Source organism: Stegastes partitus, unplaced genomic scaffold (genome assembly GCF_000690725.1).
Source record: "Stegastes partitus isolate 25-593 unplaced genomic scaffold, Stegastes_partitus-1.0.2 Scaffold779, whole genome shotgun sequence".
In the NCBI taxonomy this organism is placed as follows: Eukaryota; Metazoa; Chordata; class Actinopteri; family Pomacentridae; genus Stegastes; species Stegastes partitus.
In genome coordinates, this window is record NW_007578510.1 from 135,747 (window position 1) to 152,764 (window position 17,018).

Below are 17,018 nucleotides of genomic sequence, written 5' to 3' on the forward strand. Positions count from 1 at the left end.
CAGACCTACACACACACCTGTATCACTACTACAGATATATTTCCAGGCTTTAACCAGGAGGAGGAACATCACATCAGCTGCTCAATGGTCTCTGTCCTGTTTACATTGCCGACCTTTTAACTCCGTACTCTCCACCACGCTCCCTATGATCCTCGGGCAAAGGTCTGTTAACTGCCCCAGAGGCCCGGCTGAAGGGCAACAGAGCATTTTCAGGCCGAGGCTCTCAGGTCAGCTGATTCTGTGCTCTCTGTTAAGTCACTTCTTAACACACATGTTTAATCGAAAACCTTTCAAGAATTTAATTAAAGTTTAAAACCTCCCGCCCCAATTGGGGGCCTTCCAACTTTAATAAAAATACAAAATCTATAAATGTTTTTATTGAAAAGCACTTTTTTTAAAAAATGCCTTGAAAAAGGCCCCAAAAAAAAAAGTTAATAATAACAAAGGGCCCGGAACCGGCAGAAGAAAAAAACAACCGGAAGAAAAAGAACCAAGGAAGTGGAGCAAAAACTGACTTACGGATGTAGTATAAATACACCTGTACTGATGGAGTATTTATTTGTGTATCTGTCATCACGGAGCGTTTCTAGAAACTCCTGAATCATAACGCTTTAGTAATAAAACTCCTGTTACTATTCACTCTGCCTTCATCAGTTAAAAGCTCATCGCCCAACGTGGGGCTCGAACCCACGACCCTGAGATTAAGAGTCTCATGCTCTACCGACTGAGCTAGCCGGGCTACAAACCCAACCTGACAGGACCACAACATGGAACCCAGCCCAGGTTCTACAGTGATATTTACAGTCTGTGTATAATAAATACACGTGACAGTTTGCTCTACACGGTTCATGGTTCCGGTCCTCATACAGCACCTCGCTGACAATAACGGTATTATAGTTATTTCAGTTTAACATAACGCACATTTAGTAATTATCCAGCTGAGCCTGTGGAGCTTTATCGCATCTAACTGCACATTTCAAGAAGTTAAACACTGAAGTTTTTCACCAGGAGAGCTTTTCATAGAACTTATTCACATGTTTAAACAGAAATAATGCGCAGTATGACTGTTAAATGATTTATTTTATATTTAGATATTTTTCATCTATTGCCCGCAGACAGGACTGTGCGGTTAAAACTCTTCTGCTGGGTTTGTGCTGCTCGCTGTTGCTATGGAAACAGACCCACCTCACCTGAAACCGAACCTCAGTCAGAACATTAGAATCTGTTCTGCTCAACTTGAATCACTGAAATCAAAATGTGACTTCAGTTTGTATTTGTTAAACTGAAACTGTACTCCAGTAAACTTCAAACTGAATGTAATAGTTCAGATTTTAGTTCTGTTCTCTGAAGTAGCGCTACACGGAGCGAACCCAGAGCGGGAACCGAACCCACGACCTCCACACTCACAGTCCTCCATCAGTCCTCCATCAGTGATGGAGATCTACTGCAGGGCGGGTTTCTAACTCCAGTCCAAATCCAGCAGAACCATTTAATTAGTTTTAATTTGTTATGATTATTTTTTATTTCTTTTAACAGCCGCCACCTGCTTGTCTCCACACGGCTCTCATCAGCCTGCCCGTAGTTAGCTAGCTAGCTAACAGCTGATTAGCTTAAACACAAACTTACGGAGAAACTCCTTCAGTGGTGGCTGCAGGACTCCATAACGAGGCTCCACCGGCACAGATCCGCATTCAGGCTTCATTTGTGGACGGTAACAGCAGGAGGCTCGTTCTTCATCCATGTGTCCCAGAACAGGCGCTGATCGGTGGATCGGTGCTCCACTGCTCGTCCTCAGAGACCCGGATGTGGTGACGGGATCCGAAAAGACATTTTGGAGCCAATTTAGAATTTTTCAGTGATGTTTAAATGCAATTTCAGAGAACAGAATTCAGCTCCTAACTGTTATATCTGGGTTCAGGTTTATTGGAGCACACTTTCAATTTAATAAATACGGATTATATGATTTAAATTTAAATATGAATTTCAGTTTTTCAAGTCAAACAGTACAAATTAAAATTACAAGACTCAAATTCAGTTTCTGCTGAGACTGATACGCATCAATATATTGACCAAAAAATAAAAAAAGTACCCAGAGAAAGGAAAGAAAGGAAGCTTTGGCAGTGAGGACAGTCAGGAGTTCAGATGTCAGCAAGGAGAGTACTGGGTGTGTATATGTAAGGGGGTGAAAAGTCCAAGTTTATTCACTTTATTTATATACAGACAGATTGAATGTTTTGTAAATCAGTGCTTAATAAAATACAATTTACATTTACATTACATACATATTTGTACCAATCACATATGGAGGGTTATTGTCCTGTTAACTGATATAAAATAAAAAGTATTAATCAGAGCTTGTAGTGAAGTGTTGGAGGTGGTAAACATCTAAACTCCTTCACTAAGTCCATGTGTTTAATCAACGCTCTGTGACTAATTATTGAGGATAAATCAAAATAAATCAACTCGCCCAACGTGGGGCTCGAACCCACGACCCTGAGATTAAGAGTCTCATGCTCTACCGACTGAGCTAGCCGGGCGATGTGCGCATGTGTGAAGCAATGTGGCATTATGTGACCACTGGGGGCGGTGTGACCTCATCTCGTCTGGAGGAGACAGAAGAGGAGAGGATCAGGAGACGCGGATCATCACATTAATGAGGTTTTTTTATAGGAAATGTGTTTGTTTTTCGTTTTCCTGAAACTTATTTTCCTTTTCACCCTCGAGTTCATTATTTTTTTGTCACATCAGTAAATGATGCTGATGTGTTTATGGCATTTTATTCTAATTTCACGGCTCCCATATCAGGACAAAACATGAAATAAACAACAACAAAACAAATAACAAATAAAACATCACGTGCTGTCACAAATGGTGGAAGGAGAGGATGAGTTTAGGGGTCCTCCGAGATATTCAGATACCTCATGGATTTGGAAAAAAAATCAATACCATCAATAACATAACTGCCGAAATAAAATAAGAGTTGATTTTTTTTTTTTTTAATTCTGTATATTAATTACGCCAATAATAATTCAATATGTTTTTAAAACTAAGATGAGCCACATTAGGAAGAAAGAGGCGATTCTATATTTTAATACTACTTATTAAAATACGTAGTATTTACTTATCTATAATAATAATAATCATTGCCATTAATATATTTAACATAAAAACTAAAAGTTCTGATCAGGTTCTGTTCTCTGGTCGAACATTTAATCCAACATTCAGCCTTAAACTCATCTCTTGTGTTTCTGGACCTGATGCAGGACCGTGAGGCAGGCAGCCAATCACATCACAGGGATTAGAACCAGAACGAACCATTGGCTGAGGCGGTGCAGGCACGTGACTACTGACGTCGCCTAGACTCCACCAATCACATCCCTGGCCACACCCACAGACCAGAAACGTGTCACTGAGCTCATTAATATTCATAAGGCTCGTGGATTCTGAATTCTGATTGGCTCAGAGAGCAAACGGCTCTGCTGTTCATATTCTGACTGTTTTTGCTCCGTTTGGTGAAAGATTTCAGACTTTTTCTGATGAAAACGTACTGAAAAATAATTGTTTTTTATTTTAATAAAATAAAAATAATAAATGACAACAGAGAGGTTTTAAAACCAGAACAAATGTACAGTTTTATTATCAGCCTCACAAAAGCAGACACAAAATACCGATTTGCTTCAGCAGCATCCAAATGTAAACAAAATAATTCGTTTGTCTTTGGCTTTTTTATTTTTTAATTCTCTTTATAAACTAAGAAAATATTTAATATCTATGAACATCTCTAATTCTCCTCGTAACAGTAAAATAGACGTTATTATTATTCTTTGTAACCCTGGCCACACATTGTGGTGCAGCTCTTTTTGTTTTAACTCTACAGTTCATTTCTATGTACAGATATTCATTTAAACGTCTAAACGAGAGGCTTCAGCTGAGTGCAGCAGTAACATGATGCATCCTACACTCTCTGCTTAGTGTCATAAAGCGTCTTTACATTCCTCTACAGTCTTTAGATAAACTTTACAGAACACGTTGCTGTGATCTGAGGGCACAGTCAGAACAACACAACCTTTTATTCTTAATTAAACTTTAGTGCACTAATGATGTCAGTTTGAATTTAGCACCGAGCTCGTTAGTGATGAGATTTAAATCACTTTATGGGACGCTGGTGCCGGAGTTTCTCTCTTATTGGTCTGAATGTGAACCGATTCACCAATAACAACAGATCCAGGAAATAACCGTGTGTGTCTGTAAATGCTGTAACAAGATGATTTTAAATTATCTGGATATGTAACATATTTAAAGGGACAAATAAATGCTAATAATCTGCATATATGTAGGTCACAAATCTGCAGAACAACTCAGATAAATGGTACCGTCATATGATTACGAGTGGACAATCCTCTCCTCTAGACCACTAATCAGATTTCTGGTACTGGTACTGGTAGGTCCGGTGCTGGGTGATGGCCGGGCCTGTACGTTAAAGCCCTGGGTGTCATCTGACCTGCTAAATGTGTGCAGGCGAGCGTCACTCCTAAATTAAATAAATTAAACACACTTCACACACAAAACAACAAAATGTCATCACCACACATAGAAAACCTAAAATAAAACCTCCTGTAACTGGCCGGTTAATCACTGCTAAAGCAGCCTGTTGGCAAACAGACAGTAAGTAAAGAACTTCCCTTTAGTTTGGCCTATAAAACAAATCAGTTTGGGCTTGACAGGGTGTCTAGAGTTTCCTGGACAATCATTTCAGGATGGACCATTTGATCTGCTCCTTGGCCGACTGCAGGACCTGGAAACAGAAAGACCACAACAAGCACACATGAAAAATACTGACAGCAAAAACAGAACATTAGACTGAAATAAACTCCAGTAAATATGACATGTGATCCAGTAAAAGAAGCATTTAACGAGGAAAACAGTGCAAATTTGTTAGACTTTAAATCATGGATGCAGTCAGAATAGATGGAGTTTAAATGAGCCAATCAGAAGCTGTTTTTAGGTTATGTTGCATAGAGTTAAGATGTTAAGCTGTTTGCAGGTGCTGAATGGGACACAACATGTTCGAATGTTAAAATGTTTTACTCATCAGTGTGCAATCCCATAATAATAATTAATAATATCCTATCTAGTGCCACTATAATGACCTGATGTACAGTTAATTAAGCAGTTTGCATGTTTACTAGCTAATGAGCTGTCTGTATTATTTGTTGTGATGATAATATTTAGAGTATTTCTGTCTGGATGGTGTTGCAGTACCACCGTCCGGCCACTAGAGGTCAGACTGAGCGCATGCTCAGAGGTTCAGGCCGCCATGTTAGAAACAGCAGCAATAAAGACTAAACACCTGTTGTTCAGAAAGGACCGAAACAGGTCATTTTTATTTACCTAGAAGTTTTTTTTAAAAACACAGCGAGTCAGACGCCTTTTTACACATGTCTGCAGCTGTTGTACTTAAATTCTATATTTTCTAAAATGCAATTAAATGTCATCTTTTAACTATTGAATTATTTCCTCTAAATGGAGTTTATCCCCCCAGAGTTTCATTAAAGTTTCATCCATTTCTTATAAAGTTTGCACCGTTTGGTTTTCAGCTACTACGTGGTGAGCAGTGAGGATGTTGTTCCTCAGTCTGACAGCAGGTGGCGCATGGTGCTCAGTTAATAGTCCCAGGTAACAGTGGAGCATTCTGGGAAATGCAGTCAGACCCACTCAGAACAGTTTAAGTGCTGTGAGAAAGCCTTATGGAGGATCTGGGTGGTTCTGATCCACACCAGCAGAGTAACTAAGTACATTTACTCAATTACACGCATCTGGAAAGTTACAGATTCAGATTTCTAATGTATTTTCACTTTGTAGTTTATTACGGAGCCATGAGAGCAACAAATAATAAAAAAAAAGTTTTAAATCAATAAAAGAATAATAAAATAAAAGTAAAGTAAATAAAAAGAAGAATAAATAAACTAAAAATTAAATAAATAATGTGGTAATATAAAGCAATATTAATCAAAAATGAATCCATTAAAAAAAAAGGCTGACAAAAGTAGAAATATAGACAAATAAATAAAATTAAAAATACTATTTTTATTTTCTTTTGTTTTTTTTATTTTAAATTTTCTCCTATTTTTTTAAAACATTTTTTTTCATTTTTATTGTTTTTTTTTATTTTTATTTATTTTTATTTATTTTTCCTGGTGCTGACGTTTACAGCACAGATGTGTGAATTGCTACCAGTCTGCCCCAGTGGTCCGTTGTGGTATTGCAAGTAGAACATCTCCTGTAGTCCTTTTTATTTTATTTTTTTTACCCTGACCTCCTCGACCTGGATAAATAACTCCAACTAGAGTTTCTATTCAGGAGCACAAACGTTAGATATAAACAGGTTCTGACAATAACAGTTTGGACCACAAGCTTTACCAAACCCATCCAGAACTGAACCCCCAGTGGTCTGGGCTGGACACCGGTACCGTCACAGCCCTACTGTATAATCAGTGTGTGGTGTGAAGGTTTGTGGGGACGTCAGCAGAACTTACGTTAGTGGTCAGAGCCAGTTTCTCTGTTAGGTGCTGTGAGGGTTAAAGCAACAGAAAACAGAAACTTAGAGCGTGAGCAGACAAACGCACGACCTCCTGCAAGCCAGCGCACAAACAGGTCCAGCACATGTTCAGTCCTGCACACAGCAGCTCAGGGAGGAAGGAGAACGTCAGTGTTTAACGAGCTCCACGTCTGGAGCGTTCACCTCAGCGAGCTAGCCGCTACGTTAGCATGCACTGAGAGCTAAAGTGTGAGCAGGCAGCTTCCTACATGTGCAGACAGATGTTACAGCTGTCAGAGCTCTGAGGTGTGTTTAGCTCAGAGTGGGAGCTGCTCTGTGTTAGAGGCGTCAGAGGGAAGCAGGAAGGACAGAGCTGAGCTGGACATGCAGGAGATCAATCAGCTGTGTTTCACTGTGAGCTTTACTGGATGGATATTAACACTGTGACCCGGTTCTGTTGGGTCTTTACATGAAAACTGGATCAATAAAAGTAAACAAACACATCAGCTCTGACTAAACCTGTGACCTAAACATGGTCCAACACTTCCTCTGTGGACAGCAGGAACAACACACAGTCATCCTGATGCTCAGAAAACATTGAATGAATAGTTCTAATAGCTTATCAATAATCAGTAGATTAACGAGCTCCGATCTAATCACTGTTTGTAGGTCAGAGGTGTTATAAAACTGCTGACACAACACGACGCATGTTCAGAGCAGAAAATCAGTTAAAACATGTGAAACAATCGTCTGTACACGATGAAATGACCACATGGTGTTAGTGCGTCTGTACACGCGTGTGCATGTGTTCCTGTGCTGGCGTCATGTGTGTTACCTGGGCCACGCTCTGCTCGGTCAGCGGGTTCTCATCCGCCTGCAAAACAAAACGGCATTAACGTGTGCACAGGAGGACACGCAGATCAAATATTTACACTCAGACACACAAAGTAGAAAAATCGAAGCGCTGCAGCACCTTCACATCTGTACAAACTTTATTAGTCGACACTCCAACAACGCTGGTTAACCTTCTGAACTCCAAACAGCTTCTGGGAGTGTTCTGGTTTTATTTTGTGCTTCTGTCACATTTCTATTCACTGTGGGCTGAAAGATAAAGTCCTGCAGCTCCATAGACACAGCACAGCGTGGACCGGAGGAGGCAGAAGTGTTTAGTGCAGCAGGACACAATTACAGCGCCAGAAACTATATTAACAGGAAGTTTCATTTATTTAAAACTATATTAACAAAAAGCTGCATTTCTTAGTTAGTTAAGAAAAATTGGAGGAAAACTACATGTGCAATATTTTTCCAAAAGCTAACAGGTGATGCTAATACTGGGAAAAGCATGAAGGCATCAGATATTTAGAGTTTTAATCTGCGTCCATATCTGTGAACACAGCCTGCAGTTCAGCCCAGTTCAGCTGAAAAGTCTCTGAGGAGCGAAGAATTAGTTTTTTTTAGTAGCATCTGGTGACTAAAAATGGTTTATTTTCTGCAAATTTTCAAACAAGACGTGTAGAATACGGTGATTTTGATGTAATATCTTGATTTGAGCTTCGGTTTGGTCGACTTTCACTCTGATCAGGTCAAGAGTCGCTGCCAAGCTGAAAAATGTGACGAATCGTTCTGTTCTTACAGTTTGTGGCTCTGATTACGGCATCGTGTTGGTGTTTCTTAACAGATAACGTGGTTTTAAAGCTGTGTTTGGGGTTCAGAGGGCTAACGGTCATGCTAGCGTTAGAGCGTGTAGCGGTGCAGCTCTACAGTTAGTCCGTCAGTCCGTCCATCGCTGTGAATAATGAATGGATCAGTGGGACGCTGTGCACAACCCCAGAGGATGAATTTGGTGGTTATTTAGCTTTTCCTCCCGCTCCAGCAGGATGCTCTACGTTAGCGTGCACACTCTCTCACCATGCATTTACCTCGCTGCTCCTCCGTCCATCACCGTCTCTGCCTCATTCACTCACTCATCCATCCATCCATTCACTCTCCTGGTCTCCCTCCCTCTCTCACCCTCCGTCTGTCTGTCTGTCTGTCTACAGCAGCTGGCTCCTGTCTGCCTGTGCCTCTAGGTTACCGGTGATGTAATCGAGCAGGACGAAGCCATAGGCTGGCTCTGACATTAGCTGACACCAATCAGGACAAGAGACACAGGGAGAAGGGGAGAGGGACAGGTGAGGCAGGTGAGAGGAGGCAAGAAAACAGAAGAAGAAGAAGAAGAAGAAGCAGCTGTGGGAGGCTACAGCGAGTCTATCAGTTGCTCTGAACAGGCCACATTCTTCAGTTTTAATCTAACTTTTGAAATCATGAAATAAAGGCAGACTGTGGGGATGACGTCCAGTCGTCTTACCCTGTAGTTGACCTTCTGTAGAACCTGCTGAGGGTCGCTCTCCAGGATCACCCTGTGATCAACACAACACGTTAGTCTTCTGACATTTCTCATCTGAATCACAAGGTGCTCGTACGTTATCCAGTTAAAAACACATTAAAGACGTCTCCTTTACCCTCCGTCGATGATTTCATCCACCACCAGGAACACGCCCTCCATGTTGTCCAGCAAACATCTGCGCTCCACGTTTTTCCTGCAGGAGAAAAGCAAAATATAGTCAAATCTACCCTCTCATAGTGTTTGATTTCTGTTATTCTACATCAGATCTGGACACGTTGCAGGTTTTCTGTTTGTTTTGTTGGAAGTAAAAATGTTTTTTCTTTTCTTTTTTTTTTATTGCTGAACTTTTTCAGATCTGGTCCTGTGAGCGTCTCATCACCAGAGTCTTCTGTCCACAGAGCCTGAGATGGTTTCATGTCGTCCCTCTGCTGCTGTTACTGACGATTTGTTTTCAGGAGGACGATTCACGAAGCAGCTTCAGAGGTCAAAGGATTCATTTACACTCGAACATCTTCAGCACCTGGTTCACCACAGGCTGCTGAAGCCACCTGCAGTCTCTCCATCGCAGCCTCTCAGGCCTTCATTCAGATCGAGATGCAGCTAATTTAACGATTCGTCGCATGTAATCGAGCAGCTCCACTGACTTATGGGCATCGACGCGCTGCTCCGCTCAGGAGAGCCTATAATCTGTCATACTGTATAATAATATAATCTCTCCATGTCTCCGTCGCTCACACTCTGCATTACTACTGCATCGGTTACCACGGCAACCACATCCGCCGCTGTTTGGCTAATAACGTTGCAGTCAACAGTGAGAGAACCTGGCGCGCAACGTACACATCGGGGCGCACAGACGGCTCAGCAAACTCATCTGTGTGTCTCCCGTCGCTCTGCATTCGCTCAGTTTGTCAAACACCGCTCCTCAAATTAAATCACAATCGCGGCTCGTGTACGAGTACACACTGCTGCTGCTGAATGTTAAACCGGATTCAACGTGGAGACTCATTATCTCCCTGAGTGGCTCCACGAGGACGACGTGAGGACTTTCCATCAGCGCCGAGGCTTCAGAGGCGCCACAGAGGCCCGGATGCATCCACACGGAGAGCAGAACGGTGAATCTGTGTGTTCGCTCGTGTTTTGTAGACGCTAAACATCATTAACATATCAATGAGACCATCCGTGTGTCTCAGTCCTGCTCAGTTTGGGCTTCATCTGGATGCACCTCGATGGAAACAGCAGAACCACGACGAGAAGGGACAGAACCAGGACGTGTGTGTGCAGGACGACAAAGAACGAGAAATCATTTAAAATCCTGAAACTGAATTTCTTTCATTAGTTATTTGACTAAAGCTGTTTTTTTTGTTTGTTTTTCTAAATACAATCAACATGCTGGACTCTGGCTACAGGTGATATAAATACGAGAACAAATGGTGGCTCTGCATCCTATAGATATGCTACGACTTACATTTTCTTATTTATTTCTATCTGCTCTGTGTCAACACGACCAGCAGTTCAGTCGACTAGTCCCAGAATATTAACCAGGTGACTGATGGTCACAGTTGAGGCTCTTCAGATGCACCACGGAGCACAGAATTATTTAGCTTTACAGAATCTGATCCGTGCAAGCGATGTGTTAGGAGCACATTATTAAATGTAGAATATATTAAATGTAATAAAATATTTTAAACTCAGATTTGGTTCATTGTTCTGATGGAACAGCACACATGATTCCTAGCTCTGGTAAATGGTGTCGTTCTGGACTTTTTGGTTTGTTTTTTTAAAGATAAGGTGCTTTTCATGACCACCAGTGAAGCCTGAGTGAGAGAACGTACCTGAGGATGTGACTGAGGGACTCAAACATACAGTTGAGGACCGACATCAGCATCAGCTAGCAAGAGAACAACAACAACAACCAATAAATGAGATAAGACGTCATTATAAAGCAGCATTCAGCAGGTTTTTATGATATCAACAAGCAAAAGGGACACATGACATGTAAAGGCCTCGTGAAGTGGCTAACACGTTGAACGGCTAACTCAACCAGCTAACCAGCTAACACGAAGCAACACAAGCATTTAACTATGATTGTGTTTCTGCATTAAATCATTTTTTGACCATTGGACAGCAACACTGCACACATATATTACTAGATTACAATATTATCTTATGTTTTTAAAAAGGCTGTCACAGCTAACAAGCTAACAAGCTAACTAGCTAGTCGCTAAAAGTCCATTTGTGCTATCAAGCTGGACAGGTAGCGTACAGAGGCTAATTTACCGCTCACTACTTAAAACGTACTGCTACTTTTCTAATTTGACTTTAATATTTTCCATAGTTAACGTTAGCTTAAGGCTATGTTGAGTCGCATTTTGTAATTATTGCAATTCATTTTTTTTTTTCCCTTTTACCTACAAAGAACTAATACGAAATTACACAATCTGTTGCTTTTAATTGGACACTTATCCAAAGGTTTGTCTGTAGTTTTATTATTTCCTACTTTGTAGAATAAAACTAAAGAGAATAAAAATATGAAATAACTAGAATAGATTTTAGATTTCTCACAGTAGCCTTAATGACCGTTTTGCACACATGTGAGTAACTCGCTGAAGACGCTGTCGCCAGTAAAGACGATTGAGGCTTTTCCTTTAACTTCTGCAGACGAACACAACAAAACTTTCCTGTGAGGCCCGACCAGGTGCCTCAAGTACATTTAATGTTCATTTTATTACTGTACTTTCTATAAAGAACAAGAAGTACTGCTGGGCAGAGGAAGCTAAATGCCCTACCTCGTTCTCCTGAGCGCTTCCCACCACGTAGAAGAAGAGATCTATGCTGCTCTTATACACGATGGTCATCCCCTCCAGGAAGGCGATCTCATCTACAGACAGGAGGAACGACAGGAGGACGGCTGGTCGTGACTTTGTTTTATTTCACTTCTCTTGACAGAATCAAAAAGTTTATTTAATGGTGCGACAGTCAAAAATGTATGAAAAGAAACGAATGAGGAGGAAAAGCAGCGAGGGAGGAAGCAGAAGAAGAAGAAGAGATGCTCTGAGGAAGGGAGGGGAGACAGAGCATAAAGAGAAGAAAGAAGTGGAGAAGAAGAGGAATGAAGGAGGAGTTTAGGACAAAAGGAGGGACAGCGGCTGGGTGGCGAGGAGGCCGGGGGCAGAGACTCAGGTATCGGCTGAGTGAAACTTAAAATCCCACAAAAACAGCAGCAGAACACGTCGGTCGGGTTTCTGTCTGGTTCAGACAATCCCAGCGTCGCCAGATTTACGGCGGTCGCGTTGTCACGAACACTCGGTTTGGTGGAAACCAGGAGAACGCAGAAAGAGCTTCAGGCTACGGGTGGCAGCAGAATGAGCAGCAGCCGACACTGGAGACGTGTGTGAGCGTTCAACACAACACACACGGGAGGAGAACACACACACACAACACACACACACACACACACACACACACACACACACACAACACACAGGAGGACAACACACACACAACACACATGGGACACGGGAGGACAACAACACACACACACAACACACACAACACACACAACACACACAACACACACAACACACACAACACACACACACACACACACACACACACACACACGGGAGGAGGACAACAACACACACACACACACGCACACAACACACACGGGAGGACAACACACACAACACACACGGGAGGACAACAACACACACAACACACACACACAACACACACACACACGGAGGACAACACACACACAACAACACACACACACACACACACCAGCAAACAGAGCAGGACCTACTGTCGGCTTTGTGCGTCTTGTTGAAGACGTTCCTCTCAAAGTTCTTCTGCTCCTTCATGGACGGGTAGAGCTCCGGGTCGTAGTACTGAAACACAGAAACCATCAGCCGTTAATTATCCACATCCAGTAACGATCCGTCCGCCTCCTCGTGCATGAGGGTGGACACGACGTGCAGCATCCTAATGTAACGTAGCAGCATGCTAGCCTTCGCTAATTAGCGCTGAATACAGAGTACAAATGGGCTCAGTGGGACAAATAACTGTTTAAAATGTGAAGATCAGGATCATGTCAGGTGACTGAAAGCACCAGAAGAGCAACTAAAGGGGTCACGTGATCAGATGATTCGTTCGGCTAGTTGTAAATCAGGTTGCACGGTAACACCGGCGTTGTGCTAGGGGAGGATATGAAACTGAAATATCGCGATAAAATGTGAGTGTAACGCGCAGCGCCGTTGTTTTGGTCCAGTCCAATGCACACGGAGCGACAAACATGGCGGCGACCGAGGAGGAGGCGAATGCATCGACCGACACAGCAGGCTGGACCCGGATGTCGGAGTATTCGGTCGCTGTGGTGGTGTCTGGATAGCGATTCTGAGATCCGAATATTCGCCCACCACCTGCTTGTCGGTTCTAATCCAACACGTTCAGGCTCCAGTAAACTAGCTTCATTGTTCACGGTGGAGTCTGATGACAGACTAACTTCCCAAACACGAGGGATCAGCAGGAAACGCAGCAGGTCGTCCAGCGCTACGGCTCGTAATTAGATTTTAGCCACTAGGAGCAAAATAAACCTGATCCAAGTGTTGCAGGTCAAAGTTCTCCGTCATCTGTCCATCGAGAATCTGTCGCAGTAACTCGACGTTAAATCAATCAAGTGTTCTTTAAGGTTGAAGCGACGGACGCTAGCTGTTTCCACCCGTGTTCAGTGTTTGTGCTAAGCTAACCGGCTGCTGCTAGCAGCTTCGTGTTTGTCCACCAACATGAGACGTATTTTCCAAAATGCTGAACGAGTTCTATGAGAGGAATTCCAGACATGTTGCACCAGCTGCATGGACGTCCTCCGATCGACTTCACAAACGAAGGCTTTGACAGAACGTGTGATGGATTGATGATCACCAAACTGGAGCTGGTTTAAAGCCAACACATTAAACGATAGAAGAGGATTACGTTCATTTACTTTAAACTCACCTTCGACAGAAGCCTGTTTCCGTCATTGTCGAGAATAAAAACAGCCTTTACGGTGTAGAGGGAAGGTTCCTGCAACAGCAAACAGAAAGAACAGGTTAAATATTTCAGCGTGGTCGCCTCGGGGACGCATTCAGGACCGTTAGAGCCTCCTCCAGGCCTCCCACACCTGCCCACAGTCTGATATCAGCCTTCATTATCAGGACAGAGCCTGTTTTTCCAGCTACACCCAGATTTATATCCACTCCGGTCCAAACACACACAGACGCAGCCCAGCCCAAGTCCTGGTTCTGGCTGCTTCCACAGTCTCTTCTGTACTGGCTCGCTTCATTCCTGGTTCTTCATCTGGGTTCAGTTTTCCAGATGTGGAAATGATCACATGTTTATATCGGAGACAGTTTCCATTCCCGCTACGCCCACTTCACTCACTCATCCGTCTGTCCGGCCGGCCGACCGGGTGGAGAGTCTGCAGCGCCGGAGCAAAGTTCTGTTATGCACTGACTAGCATAGATTCACAGTCAGAGTGTATCACAGAACTTGGACCAGAAACTTAACGTCTGAGATCCAGCGAGGGGAGGATGCAGGGTGACGTCGAACCACCATCAGACACTAGAAACACACGACCCAGCTGGTCTGGTACTGACGGAAACTGAAGGGATGAGGCGCAATAAACTGTTTAGAACCACGTGACCCGATCCATCTCTGTGCGACCGCCCCATCGGACCTCTTTACACAAACTGCATGTGCATAACATATCTTATATAGATTTAAACTTTCAGACCCGTCTTTGTTGCATGATGCCAATAATAAAAGCTATAAACGGAGACTCCGCCCTGGTTCTCCTCCTCTGTATGGACCTTGGAGCTTCGTCCACAAACATCTGCTCTCGGCTGCTTTGATTAAACACGACCAGCTGATGAGCGAACGTCCACAAGCCGGCGACGACTGAGCAGAACGTCCCCGCTTATGTAGACGATGTCATACGATTTCCTCGGCTAGTTTTAAAGCAGTAATTTGTGTAATCAGATTACAACACGTACAGGGAGGTGTGCACAGGTTGCTAGGAGACAGATGCAGTCCATACACCACATCACCTATTTGCCTCGTTGCTAAATAATTAGCACATTAGCACGGTGGTGTTTTCTCAGCAGGGCTAACACTGAGGTTAAACATCCACTTGACTACGTTTTGAACATTGGAGCTTGTGGTGAAACCGGCTGCTGATCCCCGGTCCAGCCCTGTCCTCGGGGGAATCCAGCTCACGGGTAATGACGACCGCACCTGATCGCCAAACCACCTGCTTTCAAAGGGCTGATGGGAAACCTGCACACGTCACATGTTTGGGACTGTTTTCTCTGCAAAGTGAAAATCATACGACGAGCTCATCACGTGTTCGACGGCAAAAATAAGCATAAATGTCAAAATGCAAATGTGAAGCAGGAGGCTGTGGCGCTGCCTGTAAGTCAGCGAGGATTAACACGGCAGCCGAGCGCCGGCATGGAGGAAAAACCCGCTGCTGGGTTGAAACATAATGAGAGATTTTCTCTTGTGTGCTGGTTTATGAGGATTCATTCAGAACCAGAACACCAATTTAGACGTCTGGAGGCTTTTTCCTCCAACTTAAATATATAAAAAGCTTGCAGCCTCCTGCAGTTTGGACCTGGCAGCTGTCTCTGGATTCACTTTTTAATTTTTACCACAGAACGTTCAAACAGAATCAACACAGAGTCGCTGACGGTGGCTCGGTTCTGTTGAAAGTCCGACAATGACACACATAAGAGCACGTTACAGGATGCGAGGGAGACGTCCATCTGTTTCACTGAACAGAACCAGAACACCGACGGTCTGTCTACCGACGCCGACGCGCTGGACGGAAACTTTTCCACTGGAAACTGGTGCATGAGCAGCTTTTCCATCCGCCTCTAGAACCAGCGAAGGTCCAAACCCGGCCTGGGAGCAGAAAACAGGAAGAAGAGCGAGGAGTCTTCTGCACATGTTAGCTTTCTAGTCTGAAGCGTGTTAGGGTCACACGGGCACGACGGCGGCGGCATCATACGTCTCATTAAACTCTAGAAACCCTGCAGCTGCTTCAGCCTCTCGTCTGTTTCAGATAATCACACTAGAGATGATCGGTTCTGTTTGATTTTCTTCCTTCAGGATGGATTTTCTGAAGAGAGAAAAACAGCAAATGGAAACAACGCTTGAGTTTCCCACTGGTTCCTGAACGCACCATGAGGACTAAAGAATCCCCAATAAAGACAAATAAACACGTCAGCAGGTATTAATGTTTAAGGTTTCCTATCTGCTCTAATCTTCATTTATATTCTGTAATTTACGACATCACTGCGCCGCTGGAGGGGACGGCGGCCGTTTGATCGCTTTTTTTTATTGCTTTGCTTCTAAAGGTGGCCGATAACTTTATTATCCTCTGAATATGATCACAGACGGTAGCCTCGGGCTGCAGCCGCTGGAGGGGCAGGAAGAGGGGCAGCTGGAGAGGAGGGCAGGGCAAGAAGGAAGACAGAGCAGTGGAGGACGAGGAGCCCAGGTTCTTCATGGCGGCATCGGTCTGAGGTTCAATCCAAGTCTAGCAGCGTGAGAGGAGGAACGACGTAGAAGCTTCATCAGGAACGAGCACTCAGAGTCAGGTAGCTACCAGGGACACAAGAGATCAGAGCGTGGCCTGATGGGAAACCAAGGTGAGACGACAGCGACGTGCTGCCAGACCAGGTCTTCTACTGACTCAGCTTTTCATTTGTTTGAGGAAGAATTCACATTTGTTCCTGTTAAAGCACCAAAAGTGAAAGTGGTCATGAGCAGCTGGATGGAAGCAGGTTCAGGTCTCTGACGTGCAGCAGAAGCTAGAAAATGAAGTCCTGCATCCAGAAGTGTTACGTAAGAAGAAGCTCTGAGTGGAAAAGTGCAGCAACAGTTATTAACGTGGAAGAACTTTCACTTCTGCAAAGTGTGACTGCATCATATAGGAAAAGACTGGAGCCGTAAAGTAATGGATTACTTTTAAAAGTTACTTTCAGCACAAGCGTTCCTTCTGGTTTAAGGATCACAGGCTGCCGAGATGTGATCCACAACCTTCAACAGAATGAG

At 43.5% G+C, this 17,018-nt stretch overlaps 1 protein-coding gene and 2 non-coding genes across 5 annotated transcripts in view; all 3 read right to left on the reverse strand.

The window, feature by feature from the left end:
- Positions 1–666: 666 nt before the first annotated feature.
- trnak-cuu (transfer RNA lysine (anticodon CUU)) lies at positions 667–739 on the reverse strand. The gene has a single exon. It is a non-coding gene; the product is annotated as a tRNA-Lys (tRNA).
- Positions 740–2,464: 1,725 nt separating this feature from the next.
- trnak-cuu (transfer RNA lysine (anticodon CUU)) lies at positions 2,465–2,537 on the reverse strand. Its single transcript has one exon. It is a non-coding gene; the product is annotated as a tRNA-Lys (tRNA).
- Positions 2,538–3,606: 1,069 nt separating this feature from the next.
- The window catches only part of copz2 (COPI coat complex subunit zeta 2), a 24,515-nt gene continuing 11,103 nt past the window's right edge, over positions 3,607–17,018 (reverse strand). The window contains exons 2-10 of one of the 3 annotated variants that reach the window (XM_008292020.1): positions 13,917–13,985; positions 12,730–12,814; positions 11,711–11,802; positions 10,757–10,812; positions 9,040–9,117; positions 8,886–8,937; positions 7,374–7,412; positions 6,537–6,569; positions 3,607–4,795 (exon numbers count right to left, since the gene is read on the reverse strand). In XM_008292020.1, the coding sequence (XP_008290242.1) occupies positions 4,748–4,795; positions 6,537–6,569; positions 7,374–7,412; positions 8,886–8,937; positions 9,040–9,117; positions 10,757–10,812; positions 11,711–11,802; positions 12,730–12,814; positions 13,917–13,985 (552 nt within the window). In that variant the 3' untranslated portion in view covers positions 3,607–4,747. Of the gene's footprint in view, positions 4,796–6,536; positions 6,570–7,373; positions 7,413–8,548; positions 8,662–8,885; positions 8,938–9,039; positions 9,118–10,756; positions 10,813–11,710; positions 11,803–12,729; positions 12,815–13,916; positions 13,986–17,018 lie in introns of all 3 variants that reach the window. The other 2 variants (XR_520568.1, XM_008292021.1) reach the window with 2 other exon arrangements.